The 16,696-nt window shown below is 49.6% G+C and overlaps 1 protein-coding gene across 8 annotated transcripts in view; it reads right to left on the reverse strand.

The window, feature by feature from the left end:
• EXOC6B (exocyst complex component 6B) overlaps positions 1-16,696 on the reverse strand; it is a 315,683-nt gene that overhangs the window by 236,058 nt on the left and 62,929 nt on the right. For all 8 annotated transcript variants that reach the window (XR_010472016.1, XM_065060168.1, XM_065060170.1 and 5 more), the window contains exon 6: positions 15,519-15,723. Coding sequence is in view for 7 of the 8 variants with exons in the window: in XM_065060168.1 (XP_064916240.1) it covers positions 15,519-15,723 (205 nt within the window). In the remaining variant the exon portion in view is untranslated. The remainder of the gene's footprint in view (positions 1-15,518; positions 15,724-16,696) is intronic.

The raw sequence follows: 16,696 nt of genomic DNA on the forward strand, positions 1-16,696 counted from the left end.
CTCCCAAGAACTAAACCAGATTGCTTGCAGTCTGTGCCAAGCGCTTCTAGATATTACACGTCTGGCACGGGTGCGATCGCGTCGGATGCGAAGGGGTTAACTCGACCCCCAAGGCCTGAGACCACTTGAAGGCAATGCCACCAACTCCGAAGAACTGAAAACATTTTGGTCGGCTTTGTTACCAATAAAAGGTTATGGAAAACATTCGCATTGGTTGCTAAGAGGAACAGCACAAGAGGACATTCAGAAAGCATCTGAATTTGTAAATACATCAAATTAATACACTACAAATCTCTTGGATCCAGAGGACACGAATTCCCTTTCCCTACAAATCTGTTCATTGATATTTCAATGATCCGTTTATGTCACAACACTCACCAGTGGTTTTGTAAGGAAAATACTTCAATGAACAAGCATCTACAGCTTTTACCCTGCCAATGGACTTTGGGGAAGGTCCCAGGAGAGGCTGGTGGGGATGGGCAGCAGGACACCCCACCAGGCTCCCGTGCAGCACCACGGGGTCGCAGATCTACCAGGAGGAGATAAACACCCCTCGACAACCCAAACACCCAACGTTTCCAACATATGGGAATGAAATAAAAGGGCTACACAGATCACCTGGAGAATTGCTGAGATTCTGAACATGAGCCAATGTGTGCCCAGGTGGCGAAGAGGCCACCAGCATCCTGGCTGGTACCAGCACTGGTGTGGCCAGCAGGCCCAGGGCAGTGACCGTCCCTGTGCTGGGACCTGGGGAGCCCAAACCACCAATCCTGGGGGCAGTTTTGGGCCCCTCACACCAAGAAAGGGCTTGAGGTGCTGGAGTGAGTGAGGAGAAGGGAACGGAGCTGGTGAGGGGCTGGAGCACAAGTGTGATGGAGCGGCTGAGGGAGCTGGGGGTTCAGCTGGAGAACAGGAGCTGAGGGGAGACCTTCTGATCTCTGAACTGCCTGAAAGGAGCTTGGAGCCAGGGGGGTCGGGCTCTGCTCCCCAGGAACAAGCGCCAGGAGCAGAGGAAATGGCCTCAAGTTGCGCCAGGGAGGTTGAGGTTGGATGTGGGAACAATTTCTTCCCCAAAGGGCTGTGGGGCATTGGAACAGGCTGCCCAGGGCAGTGCTGAAGTCACCATCCCTGGAGGGCTGGACAGACGGACATGAGGTTCTCAGGGACATGGGGCAGGAACAGGGGTGGGGGAACAGTTGGACTCCATGATCTTAACCTAAGTTAATCTCCAACCTAAATAATTCTATGATTCTATCATAAGGCTCAGCTGATCACAATCCAGGCTGGACCCAAACTCATTAATCTTCCTGTTGTTGTTGTTTTGTTTCTCTACACACCACCTGCAACGCGGTGAGATGGAAGGGGGTGCTGAGGACAAGGGAACATTGAATTCAGTTACCGCCGGGTGCACGGAGAGTTGATCCGGCCACCTTCTCAGCTGCGGTCAACCACGAAACAGGTGGAGACAAAACAGCCCTTGTTGCCAGAAGATAAACACACCCACGAGGCTGGGCCGACCTCAGTAGCTTCAGAGATGGGTCTCAGTCCTCTCCACTCACAGACATTGACGAGTGAAGTCTTAATTAAAACACAGAGATAGCAAATTCACACAACTCTTTCTCCGTGGCATCGCTCCCCCACCATCACCAAGTTCATCACATCCTCATTAGTAAAGACGACAGTAATCAATTTTGCAAGTTTTAATGACGCATGGCCAAGAAGAAACAAAAGAGGCTAGAAGAGGGCAAAGCAGCTATAAATAAAAAGGATAGCAAAAAGCTTATGAAAATTATGCTGGAAAAACAGCACTGAAAGCACAAAGAAAGCAGGAGATGGGAACATCCAGATGCAGCGGGAAAGGCAAAAACATTGTATGGGCTGGCAGGGGAAATATAAGGAGGGACAAGTTATCTGAAGAATAAATATGGTTCTGCCAGACATGCCGCTTCAGCTGGTGTTCACACATCATCCCGTACAACTCAGGAGGTGAACACTTGTTTTCACTACACACGTCCTTCATTTATGTCATCTGGGCCTTTCTAAAACTTCCTGGTAACGTTCTCCTAAAGGAGAATAACACCGTTCGTTGCTCAAAGTCACAACAATTGAGATGATCCCCAGAAAACCCCAAAAACTCCGCATTTGCTCCTACTGAAAAGCATTTCTGCCATTGACTGGAAATATTGACGCCCAGCGCCAAAGGAGAACGGGTTCTGAACCGCTCCACAAAAGCTACTGGAAGCTCTAAATCCAACCCTGGAGCAGAAGAGACTCCAAGGAGGAAAGTTGTGTTTATTTTGAACGGGCAAACAAAGCAGAAAGCTAGCAGAGGAGGGCTGGAAATCAGTGTACAGCTGGAAAAGCAGCCTGAAAGCAAGTCAACCAGTTTTACCCGCACACAAAACCAACATAAGGTTAACAGGAGACAACTCCCTCGGCTTTCTGATCTGGTTTTAGCGGTAGCATCTCCGGGCACGTCTTTGTCCTGCTGCACAAGCAGCAGCAGATGCTGCCCCAACGCCCGCCGGCACTTTCCTGCTCACCACCCACCTGCTGCATCGCGGACACACGAACCAAGACACACGTTCCAGCACGCTCCGTTCCACAGCTTTTCCTCGTCATTTGCTCAGTATCTGCTATTTTCTTCCTACATTTGCTTCCTAAACCCTTCCCAAAACTTGCCCAGGGCACCGCAAGGCTCCTCGCCCTCTGCTAAAGCACGGGGCTGCGCACTTGCAGAGCCAGAGAACATTCATCCAGCTCACCAGGCTTATCTCAAAAAGGTACCAGGCTGCTCCCCATCCATCCATATCCATTTTTGAGTAGGGTGGGGTGGGATTTTTTTGCTAATTGATGAGTTTTGCAAGGCTCCACACAGCGAGGGTCACCCAGGTCGTGCTGCGCACACAAGGATGTGCGGAACAGCAGGAATGGGAGCATATCAAAACCCCCATTTTTCTCTCCAATTCTGCAACCTAAGGCACAGGAGAGCTCAGGATACACCAAGCCACAGCCCTACTGAAGATACCACCAAGATCTGGTGGTGTTGGAGCTCCTTCCATCGCCCGCTGTCCACAGGGATCGCGCACCCAACATTGCCGCATCCCTGCGTCCGTCCCGCTCGCTGGGACCCCACCAGGGTTTGACGGTACCTGCTTTCATTTATCCTCTCGCTTTTTTACATCTGCTCGGTGGAAACACGAACTTGAAGGACATGATGGGAGAAAAGAAAAAAAACAACAGGCAGTATTATTTCCATATGGGTTTGAAAATAAAAAGGCTTTAAATGAAAATACCATATGAGCAGAGGGCTCACACAGGACCTATAAGTGCTCGTGTGTGTGCACCATATAGGAAGAACGTCCCGGCAAGGCTTTCCCCCTTTCAGAGCCTGATTCTGCTGAGACAAGTCCTCAACCCCTATATTGCAGCGAGACATTTCTTCGCATGTCACTTGGCAGACGCAACGGCGGGGCCCTGCCAATTCACCCCGGAGCCCTCCGTTTTAATCAGCATCACATAAAGTTTAACACATGCTTTGAAATAGGCACCAGATTCAAAGCTTCGCCTCAAGGGGGTCCTGCTGAATAACACATACCATCCCGGCCGCTGCTCTCCGGCAACTATCTTTCAACTCTGGCTGAACCGTTGGAACTGTCAACGCCAGCACGTTGCCAACCGGAGGAAAGGTTGTGGGGTCAGAGCTGAGAACAAGACTCCTTGAGGCTGGAACGCCAGGAGAACGGTATGGGGTGTTTGTTTGTACTGCTGTCTGCATATATGGAGAACTCCCAGGGTGCTTGTTTTATGGCTTAGCAGAACTACAAACAGTGCTAAGAGGGGCTGGAGAGAAGAATGAATAAAGGGTTAGCAATGAAAAGGAGCATCAGCATCCGTCAGGCCCCCCGGAAGGTGGAGAGGACGAAGGTTGTTTGCACCTCGTAAGCGGCAGCATCCTTCCAGGCAGAGCCAGGAGCTTCTTATCATAGAATCATGGAATGGTTTGGGTTGAAGGGACCTCTAAAAGTCACCCCAGTGCCACCCCTGCCATGACAGGGACATCTTCACCAGCTCAGGTTGCTCAGAGCCCCGTCCAGCCTGGCCCGGGATGTCTCCAGGGATGGTTCGTCTACCACCTCTCTGGCCAACCTGGGCCAGGCTCTCACCACCCTCAGGTCCAACAATTTCTTCCTCGTGTCCAGCCTGAATCTCCTTCCTCTAGTTTAAAACCATCACCCCTTGTCCTGTTGCAACAGGCCCTGATTAAAAGTCTGTTCTCATCTTTATTATCGGCCTCTTTTAAGTCCAGAAAGGCCACAATAAGGTCTCCCCGGAGCTTCTCTTCCCTAGGCTGAACAGTCAGCGTTGTTCAGGATTTCAACAGAACTGGAAGTGAAGGACAGACAGACTCAGCGGCTTCAGGTCTCCACAGTAGCAGTTTACAAACAGTTCCTATTGGGGTCAATTCAACTAACCCAAATCCCACCTTCTCTGCTCCACTCCCTTCAGCATCTTGGTGGCTGCGCTGGACTCTCTCCAGCAGTTCCCTGTCCTGCTGGAACTGAGGGGCCACAACTGGACACAATATTCCAGGTGTGGTCTCCCCAGGGCAGAGCAGAGGGGCAGGAGAACCTCTCTGACCTACTGACCACCCCCTTCTAACCCACCCCAGGTACCATTGGCTTCCTGGCCACAAGGGCCCAGTGCTGGCTCATGGTCACCCTGCTGTCCCCAGGACCCCCAGGTCCCTTTCCCCTATGCTGCTCTCTAATAGGTTATTCCCCAACTTACACTGGAACCTGGGGCTGTTCCTGCCCAGATGTCACACTCCACACTCACCCTTGCCCTCTCCCCATTCTCCAGCCCATAGTTTGCAAACAGACCAGATGGAAGATCACGGAAACCAGTGTCACACCTGAGGAAACCACAACGGGACAAGGGGATGATCCAGCACAAACAACTAATATTCCCCCATCCTGCAGGGCTAAAACAGGAGTATTTATAAAGCAGGAAAATATATTTCAGCTCTTCCCACTGTGCAGAATATTCTTTCCTTACTCAAGAAAGATTTTCATTTCTCACCAACAAAAAAGCGCCTTTGCAACACTTTAATGGTGCTGTTATCGGAGTGATGAACCGTGTTCAGACCACAGTGGACAGAGACTCCTAATGCAATGGTGTGTGCGAGACATCCCATCACACCCACCCGCAGGAACCTGCTCAGCCCTGGGAGACGGGGAGCAGGAACAAAGCGGAGCCGTCCTGGAGTAACTTACACGCGTTTTACCCACAAACGAAAGCTGTTCTAAATTTCCTATATATGTGAATTAGAAGAATATGTCGAGAGGCTTAAATGACCTGAGCCTGTCAGCAGAACTTTGTGTTTTTTAAGAAAAGAAATAAGTAAGTAAGTCTTGGGTTGCTGAAGGATTTCGGTCGGTGAGTTCTGCCTGCACCCGTTTGCAATTTGTACAGGAGAGTCACACAAAGGGCAGGCCTGGAAAACCGAACCACTGCACCCCTACTGGCAAAACATACAGCCCTACTGATGTAAACCCATTTCCATCTCATTAGCAACCCGGAGCACAGAACCCCCGGGGACCCGGCATCGATCCATAGGAGCCGTTCCCTTCCCCGCCATCCTCATCAGCCCAAAAGTCATGGCTGGGATTTCAAAAGCTGCTCTGAAACTACACGGCAACGACACTGCCCTAAAGGGGAGTTATGTGCTGCAAGAGGCCTTATCCTGCTTGCAAAGAATGAAATCTTGCTCACCTGGATTAAAAAGAAAATCAAACTTCACCCTAAACGGGTATTTTGAAGAATGGGCGCTGGAACTGGAAGGGCTGCAAGTGTTGAAGATGGGCTGTTACCTTGGGAAAATGCACCGGTACCGTTGTCACGGCAGCATTAGCGCTTTGCCATGGTCACAAAGGGTTTTGCAGCGTCAGGCGAAGGGACGTGGAGGTTCTGGGGTGACTGTGTTACAGCAGGAGGACCTGGGATCCCAAACCTCCTCGGTTCCTCCTCCACGTACACGCAGCCAGAGCGCTCACCCGCTTGACAGATCCAACCACCCCATGTGCAGCATGAGAATCCGTCACCAGAACCACTCCGGGAGTTGGAAAAATAAGAAATATAAGGAAAAATACCAGTTAATTTAAAAGTTTATCAGCAGTTATATTGCAAGCCTGAGACGTCCAAATGAAAAGAGAAGAATTTCTCACGCGGGCAGCGGCCTCCTGATGAGAGCCATTTTTGAGCCCGATTTCCATCACCTCTCTCCTGTCCGGAGCCCCGTGCTCCTCCACATCCTTTCCAAAGGTTTGCCAAAGCAGGCGCAAAACCCCGCTTTACTAATCTGAGGTCTATCCGCACGGCCTGGCCTCCAAAGCGGCGCATCCGCGGGAGCCCAGCGCACCGGGCAGCGCCTGCTTTAAACACCTTAACGCAGCTTAATTAAAACCAGTAGAAGCAAGACCAGTGAAAATTACAGCGCCGAACGCCTGCAGTCCAGGGCAAATAAGTTTAACAGCACCTCTTTTCCCAGCCGTAATACAATCAGCGCAGCAGCAATTGCTCTAAAGAAGGAGCGAGGGGTGCTCCTTGAAGCCTTGTGAATTATACCGTCTATCGGCTGGAAGATAAATGATTCATTTCAAGAAAAACCTGCAGGTTCCAAGTGTTTAAGGAGGTCTAAATGGCAACCGCACAAAAAGCTGGTCCAGCATATGGTTGGCCTGTAGTTCAACTTTGGATTTTATGACGCAGCCAGGTCCACAGAACAGGCTGGACACGCTAGTGGGACAGCGCGGGCCCTGCGGCCGCCAGTCACACACATGCTGAAATAAAGAGGGTCTGTGATTTAGCAGTTTCATTGTTAAGGCCATAAAAAGAATTCCAAGGAATACCCATTTATTAATAAAGTTCCTATGGGGTATAAATTTTAAACGCAGACTTAAAGGCACAGAACGCCTCTTAAACAAACAGAAACCGTCCCCAGAAAGCCAGGAAATGTTAGAATAAAAAAAGATCTTTTATGATAATAAGCACACTTGCACTCAAATTATGTGATGTGGGAAGGAGAGGAAAAGCACGAGGAAGCGCAAAGACCTCAAACGTTACGCGTGGGGGAACGGAAACATGCTGACATCGGCACGTACCCAGCACCACCGCCCACGTGCGCCACCGGCCTCCAGTCCAGCCCAAAACGGCCGCGGTGACGCCTCCAGCTGCTTCTCCCATCACACGGCTGCCCCGGTTACCCCAACAAACACACTGAATCCGAATTCGTGGGGCTGCCACAACCCGTCCGTTCCCATGTCCATTGGGGAGCTGAGGGATCACGTTGAACCTCAAGCTCCTGGCTTGGCAATTCGCTTCAAAGCAAATGGTTGCAGTTCTCAGAATCATTCACATCTCCACCTTCTCAGGACACACGTGGACGTGCTGAGAGGGGCCAGAGGAGCCACAGGAATGACCTGGGGCTGGAACAGCTCTGCTGGGGACAGGCTGAGAGAGTTGGGGTGTTCAGCTGGAGAAGAGAAGCTCCGGGGAGACCTTAGTGCGGCCTTTCTGCACTTAAAAGGGGCCGATAAGAAAGATGGGGACAGACTGCTGAGCAGGGCCTGTTGTGATAGGACAAGGGGTGATGGTTTTAAACTAAAGGAGGGAGATTCAGGCTGGACATGAGGAAGAAATTGTTGTCCCTGAGGGTGGTGAGAGCCTGGCCCAGGTTGGGCAGAGAGGTGGTGGATGAAGCATCCCTGGAGACATCCCAGGCCAGGCTGGACGGGGCTCTGAGCACCCTGAGCTGGTGAAGATGTCCCTGCTCATGGCAGGGGGGGCACTGGGGAGCTGGGAAGGTCCCTTCCAACCCAAACTGTTCTGTTATTCTTCCTTTTTCCCTGTTTTTGCCCTTTCTGCAAGCAGCAGAGCACCATCCCACAGCCACGAGAGACCTCGCTGGGCACCGCTCACCAGGGGCGAGCTCCAGCCTCAACGCGCAAAGCAGGGGACAAAAGATGGTGACAGAGCCACGCACAAAGTCACCGCACTGACTCTGACTAAATGACATTGGGAAATCTCACAGTTCATCTTCAAAACCCATCACAATCGCCGCCGGGTCAAGAAAAGAGCAGATTGAGTTGCAGGCACTTCAGCAGGATTTGTCTCAAAAAGCTTCCAAATTAAAAATTGAAGTGCCATGGGATTAGTCCAGTCACCATCAACATGGTGCTCAACACGCTGCTAAGAAAACAGTTTTTCAGGGTCAGCTCTTCAAGAAAGCAGCAAATTGTTAAAGATTTGTCTGTCATTTTAACCCAGTGCAAAACAAAACCCTTTTTACCCGTTTTCTCCAGCAAGTTTCCCAAGAGATTAAGCAAAAGATTCTGGGGATAAGTGACCAACAGTTGTCACTCCTGTTGATCCATCTCTGTGGGTATAAACACATTATAAGCTTCTGACATTAAACATTTTTACCAAGGCACCTGAAGGCAGCTCAGGTCTAACAGTGACATGTCTCCTCAATAACCAGGGGACACTATCATGTCACAGCGTCCCCATTCCCCAGCCTGGCTCTGGAGCCTCTTCCCCAAGACCTGCAAGCCCAGACCATCAGCCTTCCAATCCAAACAGCCCCAGAAGATGCATTTCCTCTCCTAAGACTTTAATATAACAAGCAGACAAGCAGCCGTATCAAAGATTAAGAAGGTCTCGTTATTGTGTTTGACTAAAGAACACGATTCTGCTTCACAAAGCTGCCCAGAAGGGGAAAGCACCAGCCGCTCATCCCCACTCAGCCAACAGCCTGACCTCTCCTGCCTGCATCCAGCACTGTAACACCTCCTTGTGCTCGCTAAAGAAAACCTTTTTGTGCTCGCTAAAGAAAACCTTTGCAAGAAGAGACACACTGAAACCAGCGGGAAGCTCAGATCGGAGGGTGCTTGTGGAAATCCTGGGGCATGTCCATAAAACCCAAGCCCCGCGGAGCCGGGATCTTCCAAACGCTGCGTTTCATCCCCAGTGTGGCACCGGTGGGTCCAGCCCACGTGGCAGGAGACACAAAACCTTACAGGGGTTCTCCCGTGGCCTTTGGGGAGCACCAAGTGCTGCCACCCCGCACAGGGACGTTCCCCGCATGGCACACACAGAAAAAGCAGCAAAATCTAATTTACTCCAACACACTCCTACAAAGAAAAAACAATTCCCATATGCGCCGCGGAAGATTACATAAAGTTAAAAAACGTCAGGGATGAGGATAATTAAGAACACGACACAAACTGTGTTTTTCAACACTTTTTCCGGGCCATCAAAAGGCCACCGGGCAGCATCTGGGGACCCAAAAATGTCCCTTTGTCCCCTGGCGCGCAGGGAACTGCTCGCTCGCGGTGACGCGCATGTGTTTGTATTTAAAACGATGGTGGGATTTCCCAACCACGCTGAAATCGCTGCATCTCTGCTTATCGCCGTCATTTCCAATAAGCAGCTTGATGGGACATGCTGGTGTCTTCAGAGCTCGGTTAAAGGCGGAGCGTCCCGCGGCCTCCCAGGGGCGTTCTGCACGGCCAAGGGGCGTTTGCTGCGATGGGCGAGCTCTGCGGCTCAACATCCCGGCTGCTTTCCACACCAACCGTGCCCTCCCCTTCGCCCGCCTCGATTCTGCAAACTGCCCATCACACCCCCACATTTCTCACGTGGGGCACAAACCGTCAGCCCGAAGCTGCATCAGATCCTCCACGAACCAGTTACCCCATCACTACCATCACGTTTGAGAAATCCTGAAGATAACTCAATGGGACAAAGTTCACGGAGAGGGGCAGATTCACAAAGTGATTATTGCTGGGCAAGGTGATAATTGCTGTTGCAAAATGCCATCCTGGGATCCAAAAAAATCAAGGGAAATGCTTGAAAAAGGACTTGCGGCAAGCCAAGGAAACAAGCAATGAGCACCCAGCTTCTCCCACGGCCATCACTCATCAGGCAGCTTGGACATGGGCCAGCTTTTAAAATATTCAACCCTTCAATAGAATATCTCAAAAATCAAACAGTAGCATTTTTATTACCACGCCAACGTATTCAAACTTTTAAAAAGACACTCAGGACTCATCGCTAACACGCAGCTGCTTCTCTATAGTCCTGGTGGAAACGCGCGCCGAGATTTGGTTACAGCTCTAAGAACGAAGCAGCAGCGCAAACTGTGCAAAGTGACTTCCAGCCCCAAACCAATCGTCACAAATCCAGGCAACTCAAGGTCAGAATTCAGTTTAAATCCAGACATACCTAAAATATTGCAGCACGTAGCTGGGTGCTCAACAGCCTCCTCACAATCGCATGGAATGGTAGCAGCTGCCATCTCCAGTCCAAGCAACTGGAGGGGGGAAAGAAGAATGAATCTCCTCCTCCATCTCTCATGCACAAGCTGTTACTCCAAGACCAGCTGCATTTCCATCCTGTGCTACTGAATACTTTTATATCACAGAAAAGCAGCAGCTGCGCTCTTCAGGCATCTTTTTCCAAGCTATTTGCAGGCAGGAGAGGACGCGTTGAGCAGGAGGGAGATGTTGGGGACACACGAGCGGTTCTGGGTCAGCTCCGGCCCATGGGGAATCATCCGACCCCAGATCTGAATCACTGATCTCAGATGTACGTGTCGTTCTACGGAGCTGCTGTTGTTCTAAGAGCTTCAGCTGACGGTGAGAACGGCGCTCCTACCGAATCCCATCAGCGTTTCGGTTCGTTGTGCAACGTTTTGCCTCATTTATGTGCACGTAGACACTCACACCATCAAGCAGATGTTTTCTGCCACTGCGGGAAAACAGACTTACACAAGCCTCCCGTTATACTGCTCAGAAACGATACAGACACCGTTATGTGTTGGCAAGAAGCATGAACATCACCTTGAAAAAGCAGAGCTGGAACACCAACCCATCCCGACTTGTACTAGATCACCAGCTGCCACACACCAGCTCTGACGGCGCATCCAGGGGATGCTAAAAGAAAATAACAATAAAATGTTGGTTTGCTTCCATCTCTGCGAAAGGCACGCGGAATATTTTGGCTGTCCTGACAAATTTGATCTGATAATGACTGTTGGATGGGTTATTCTTGGCCCCCTGTGTAGCAACATTCACTGCGCTCACCCCAGACGCTTTGCAAGCAGCACCGTGCTAAGTGACCTCCTCATGCCGTGCGTATTTCAGCCATTAAACTAGATAATAAAACCACATACCGGACATCAGCAAGTGTTAATAAGATGTAATTTGTTCCTGGCAAGCCCAGAACTCAGATCTTTTAAAAAACAACACACCAAGCAAAACAAAACACACGCGCAGGTTCACGGGGCCAAAGTCCAAAAGGAGTTGAAATGCGTGGAGCGCCGTGTAATTAAGAACAATTTTTGGAACGGAGAACCATAGGTAATAAAATTCGGATTAAAAAACAAACAAAGGCACGAGGAAAGGACTCAATGAGAGCTCCGCACTTGTGCAGTCAGACTATAAAGTTTCTCGGTGCGCTGTGAGATCTGTTGGGTTCCCGCTGACACCGGGATCATCTCACTTGACTTCATCCCACCACGTTCTCCTCCTCCCGCATCCCCGACTGCGGGCAGGAACGCGCCAGCCCCGGGCGCTCCCACACAGACCCTTCTGATTATCACAAAATGAAACTTTCAGCTCTTGTCATCATCGGCCTCAGATTTGTAACGTTACAAAAACACCATTTCCTTTCCCCATTGTATCAAGCCTTCTGCCGTTCCCGGTGGTGAAATCAAACAATTTTAGAAGAATTTATACGATGCTAATTTAAACCGAATGGATGTAGCTGCCAATCGCGGTTCCCCGAGTCTCCCAGGCCTCCTGCCAGCGCCGCTATCAATCAATCCCAGCCAGCGGGCTGAGGAAAAGACGCAGCCAAGGGAGAAGCGGCAAAACGACGTGAAATGACCCCACGGCGATGGGAGGTTCCAAAACCTTCGTTTCCAAAATCTTCAGCTCCTCATTGTTACTCGTTGGTGAACCAGATCATGATATTTTTTGCAGGAATAAACGTAGCACGTTGCTTGAATTCCAGTGCCAACTTGGCTCTTGCAACTGGAAGTGGCAAGTTGACCTTCCTTCCCCAAGCCACTGGATGGGAACAGTACAGATTCACTGCTGGAAAGCCATGGAGTCCAACCTTGGAAAGAACTCTGTTCCCACAAAGGGTAACGAAACCTCTCAGTGACAACCAACAGTAGGACAAGGGGTAATTGGTTCAAACTGGAACAGAGGAGGTTCCACTTAAATTTGAGAAGAAACTTGTTTGGGGTGAGGGTGGCAGAGCCTGGCCCAGGCTGCCCAGGGGGTTGTGGAGTCTCCTTCTGTGCAGACATTCCAACCCGCCTGGACACCTTCCTGTGTAACCTCATCTGGGTGTTCCTGCTCCATGGGGGGATTGCACTGGATGAGCTTTCCAGGGCCCTCCAAGCCCTGACACTCTGGGGTTCTGGCTGATTCTTCTAGTCTGCATCTTCCTCTCATAAAACAGCAGAAAAATGGGGTTTGACAGAGGCTGAATATATAAATCAAACTGTGTCATCTGTAGGCAAACTTAAAACATCTAAACATTACCTTCTTAGAACACAATCACAGAATGGTTTAGGTTGGAGGGACCTTCCCAGCTCCCCCAGTGCCCCCCCTGCCATGAGCAGGGACATCTTCACCAGCTCAGGTTGCTCAGAGCCCCGTCCAGCCTGGCCTGGGATGTCTCCAGGGATGGTTCATCCACCACCCCTCTGGCCAACCTGGGCCAGGCTCTCACCACCCTCAGGGACAACAATTTCTTCCTCATGTCCAGCCTGAATCTCCCTCCTTTAGTTTAAAACCATCACCCCTCGTCCTATCACAACAGGCCCTGCTCAAAAGTCTGTCCCCATGTCATCAACCCTTTAAAGTACAGAAAGGCCGCAATAAGGTCCCAGCGGAGCCTTCTTTTGGTGTATCTTGTTTTGTCACTCCCTTGCTACAGCCCACATAGTACCTTTTCCATTTGAGTATTTTTTGATGGATACATTCAAACGTTGAAGCTCCGATGTACCCATAACCAAGACACTCCCAACATCAATGTACCACAACTCAGACCTCAATTTAGAAGTCCGCCATGGATTCGGAAGGTGCAAAAAGCACAAAGCTACACAAATATCTCTAGTTCTGATGGGGAATTTCTTACAACAGGTCTGCCGGAGCAGTTGGACTCGCACATCTCTCTCCATCCACCAAACTCATCAACTGCAGTGCCGGGAGGTTTAAATTTCCCTCCCAGCATCATGACGACAAAACTGAAAATTCCAAAAGCTGCAACATCTGCATCATCCCCTCACGCCTCTGCGATTGGTAAATATCCTTAATAAGATATAATGAAGTTACTTATTTAAAGTAGCTTATTTGTTGCATTAATTGAGCGGCAAAAGACAAATGAAACTCCTATTCCTTTTCAGCCACAGGAACCAAGGAAGAATATTTTTTGAAGTCTGACTGCCGTAATGAACAACACCGGAGTATTTTTTGTAAACGGTTCCTGGTTTAGAAACCACTGTAAGAGGTGAATTCAGCACAGCAGCACTCGCAGTCTTCCCCAGCATCGCCACTGTGCAGATCGGGCTCCATGTCCAGCGCAGTGCACGTTTCCTGCAGGTTCGTAAAGTTCGATTCACAGAATCACAGAAGGGACTGGGTTGGAAAAGCCCTCAGAGATCATCCAGTCCAAGCCTTGGTCCAACTCCAGTCCATTGACTAGATGATGGCACTAAGTGCCATGGCCAATCTCAGTTTCAAAACCTCCAGGGCCGGTGAGTCCAGCATCTCCCTGGGCAGCCATTCCAATGCCTGACCACTCTCTCTGCACAGAATTGCTTTCTCATCTCCAGCCTCAATTTCCCCTGGCAGAGTTGAAGCCCATGGCCCCTTGTCCTATTGCTGACTGCCTGGGAGAAGAGACCAATCCCCACCTGGCTAGAACTGCCCTTCAGGTAGTTCTAGAGAGTGCTGAGCTCAGCTCTAAGCCTCCTCTTCTCCAGACTAAACAAGCCCAGCTCCCTCAGCCTCTCCCCATGGTTCTTGTGTTCAGGTCCCTTCCCCAGTCTTGTTGCTCTTCTCTGGACCCGCTCCAGCACTTCAATCTCTTTCCTGAGCTGAGGGGCCCAGAACTGAACACAATACTCCAGTGTGGCCTCCCCAATGCAGAGCACAGGGGAAGGATCACTGCCCTTGTCCTGCTGACCACGCTGGTTTGGATACAGGACAGGACACCATTGGCCTTCTTGGCCACCTGGGCACACTGTTGGCTCATGTTGAGCTTCTGTCCATTAGCACCCCCAGGTCCCTTTCTGTCTGACTGCTCTCCAGCCACTCTGTGCCCAGCCTGGAGCGCTGCAGGGGGTTGTTGTGGCCAAAGCGCAGGACCCGGCACTTGGCCTTGTTGAACTTCATCCCATTGGATTCAACGCAACAACTAACAAAAAAGTTGGATGAACTCTCAGATAGAGAATGGCAACTCTCCCAAGAGCTATTACGCAATATAGAGCTTGGTTTGTTTTCCTGAAATACTAGAAAGAGGTTGAGAAGAGAATAAGGTAGTGGATACACTGTAAATTAAATTAATTAATAGAAATTTTCAAGTTGGACCACTTTACAGAAATGGTGTTTATAGAACAGAAAATTGAACTTGCTGGTACCTCTGACCATAAACCTAACAGCATAATTTTATCATCATGTGAAGTTATAGCAAGAGTCCTTCCCATAAATCAAAGTCCAACCCATCAATGGCTATCGGAGGGAGCAGTTCACTGCCCATGAACAGGAACATTTCATGACTAGTGCATTTGAATCTCAAAGTAGTGAAGTCCTTCTTAAGAGCCACTGTGAGCAACGCTCCCCAGCTACAACAGGAAAAACTGCTAAAATTCCAAATAGATTATTAAAGAAGGGTAGGGAAAGGCAATTGCATTTTAATGCGCACATGAGGATGTTCAGTTCATCTTTTACAGACATCGACTGCCAGGTGAATTCAAACAAGGCGCAATGAAAGTTTACCCAGGATTGCAAAATCAGTCCAAGAGCTGCAGTCAGTATATGAACTTATGTTGCTTTACCCCAAACCTGGGAAATCAACACTAGTGTCTCCGGTTCCTCCAGCTGCCACCAGGCACAGCAGCACAAATATCCCTGTTCTACTAAGTGGAAAATCTGAGTTACACACCCCGACTGCAGCTCTGGCTCAGCAAGAGGAGAACACAGCCAGGAGGAGATGACAACAAAAATCACCCATCGCTTTTCAATGCATAAAAACCAGACGATAAACTCCAGTAGCAACCACAGAATGAAGAACCATTGCTTCACCTGGGAACAAAATTACTTCACCATTTAAAACCAAGTTGACTCCTGAGTTGAAAAGTAGAAATTTGTTTAACACGATGGTGAACCAGGTTCCTCTTCCCATGACACCTCCAACACGTGTGCACACACAAGTCCTACCTGTTTCATCGCCGTCTCTCCAATCTTGTCCGAGTGCTTACGGATGCTCTCCAGGAAATCCTTGAGGTCTGACATGGAGACTTCTTTGATCTCCTCCCGCAGCTTTGGGATGTTGTCCACCATGATCTTGCAGAAGCGGTAGTGGCTCACCTGGGGCAGGTACGTGTGCTCCAGGTGCTCCAGGGTCTTCAGCGCTGGGTAGTGTCTGTGGAGAGCAAGCGAGTCGAGATGTGGGAAGAGCAAGTGATTTCCATCCTGCTTTCCCTACAAAATGGGCTTTAACTGTAAATCACAGAATCATTTTGGTTGGAAGAGACCCTCAAGCTCATCGAGTCCAACCATAACCCACCCCTGTCCCTGCCCCATGTCCTGAGAACCTCATGTCCGTCTGTCCAGCCCTCCAGGGACGGTGACTCCAGCACCGCCCTGGGCAGCCTTTTATTTAGATAGAGGTGACACAAAGCCCAGCTTACGGGTCCAAACAAACACATTTTCTACAAAGGCCCAGCCTTGCCAACAACTACTGTTGTACCAATTGGCTACGTGACCTTTTCAAAGCTGAAAATAACTTATTTCCCCACTCTAAAAGGAATGTATGTTATAAATTTCAGAATGAAAGAATCCCAATGTTTCTTCTCTTATGCCTTTATATTTGGTGATGCCCAATGGCCTCAGGGAAGGCAGTATACGTTTTAGCCTACCCTTCTACATAAAAGCGACCTTCATAGCCTGACACAAGATGCTAAATAGGAAACTATTCTAAGCAAATCGTTTTTCTCAAACACTCTCCCTCTTTTCCCTTTGGGAAGTGGGGACCAGAGGAGTTGCCTGTTCACTGGAATCCAGGGGCACCCCTGAATGGCAACGTAAAATGCGAGAAAATCCTTCTCCTGGTCTGACCACAAACCCGGTCAAAGCTTAAAGCCCAAATGATCAGGGAAGTGCCTAGGAAGCATTAGCAGGATCTATAAGAACATATTGCAGGCTAACACCAGCTCACAGTCACCTGTAGGGTGAATTAAGGCAACGTTAGCTAACTATACCCATGGTTAATCCCGGCCACAAGCACCTCCACTTACACCTTGAATATTTTGTAGGGGAAAAAAAGTGTTTAGTCATAAGAAACATATTAGCACCACTGAAAAAGCCTGTTCACATCCCCATTCAGAATAATTCTG

Source organism: Columba livia, chromosome 4 (assembly GCF_036013475.1).
Source record: "Columba livia isolate bColLiv1 breed racing homer chromosome 4, bColLiv1.pat.W.v2, whole genome shotgun sequence".
NCBI classification, from domain to species: Eukaryota; Metazoa; Chordata; class Aves; order Columbiformes; family Columbidae; genus Columba; species Columba livia.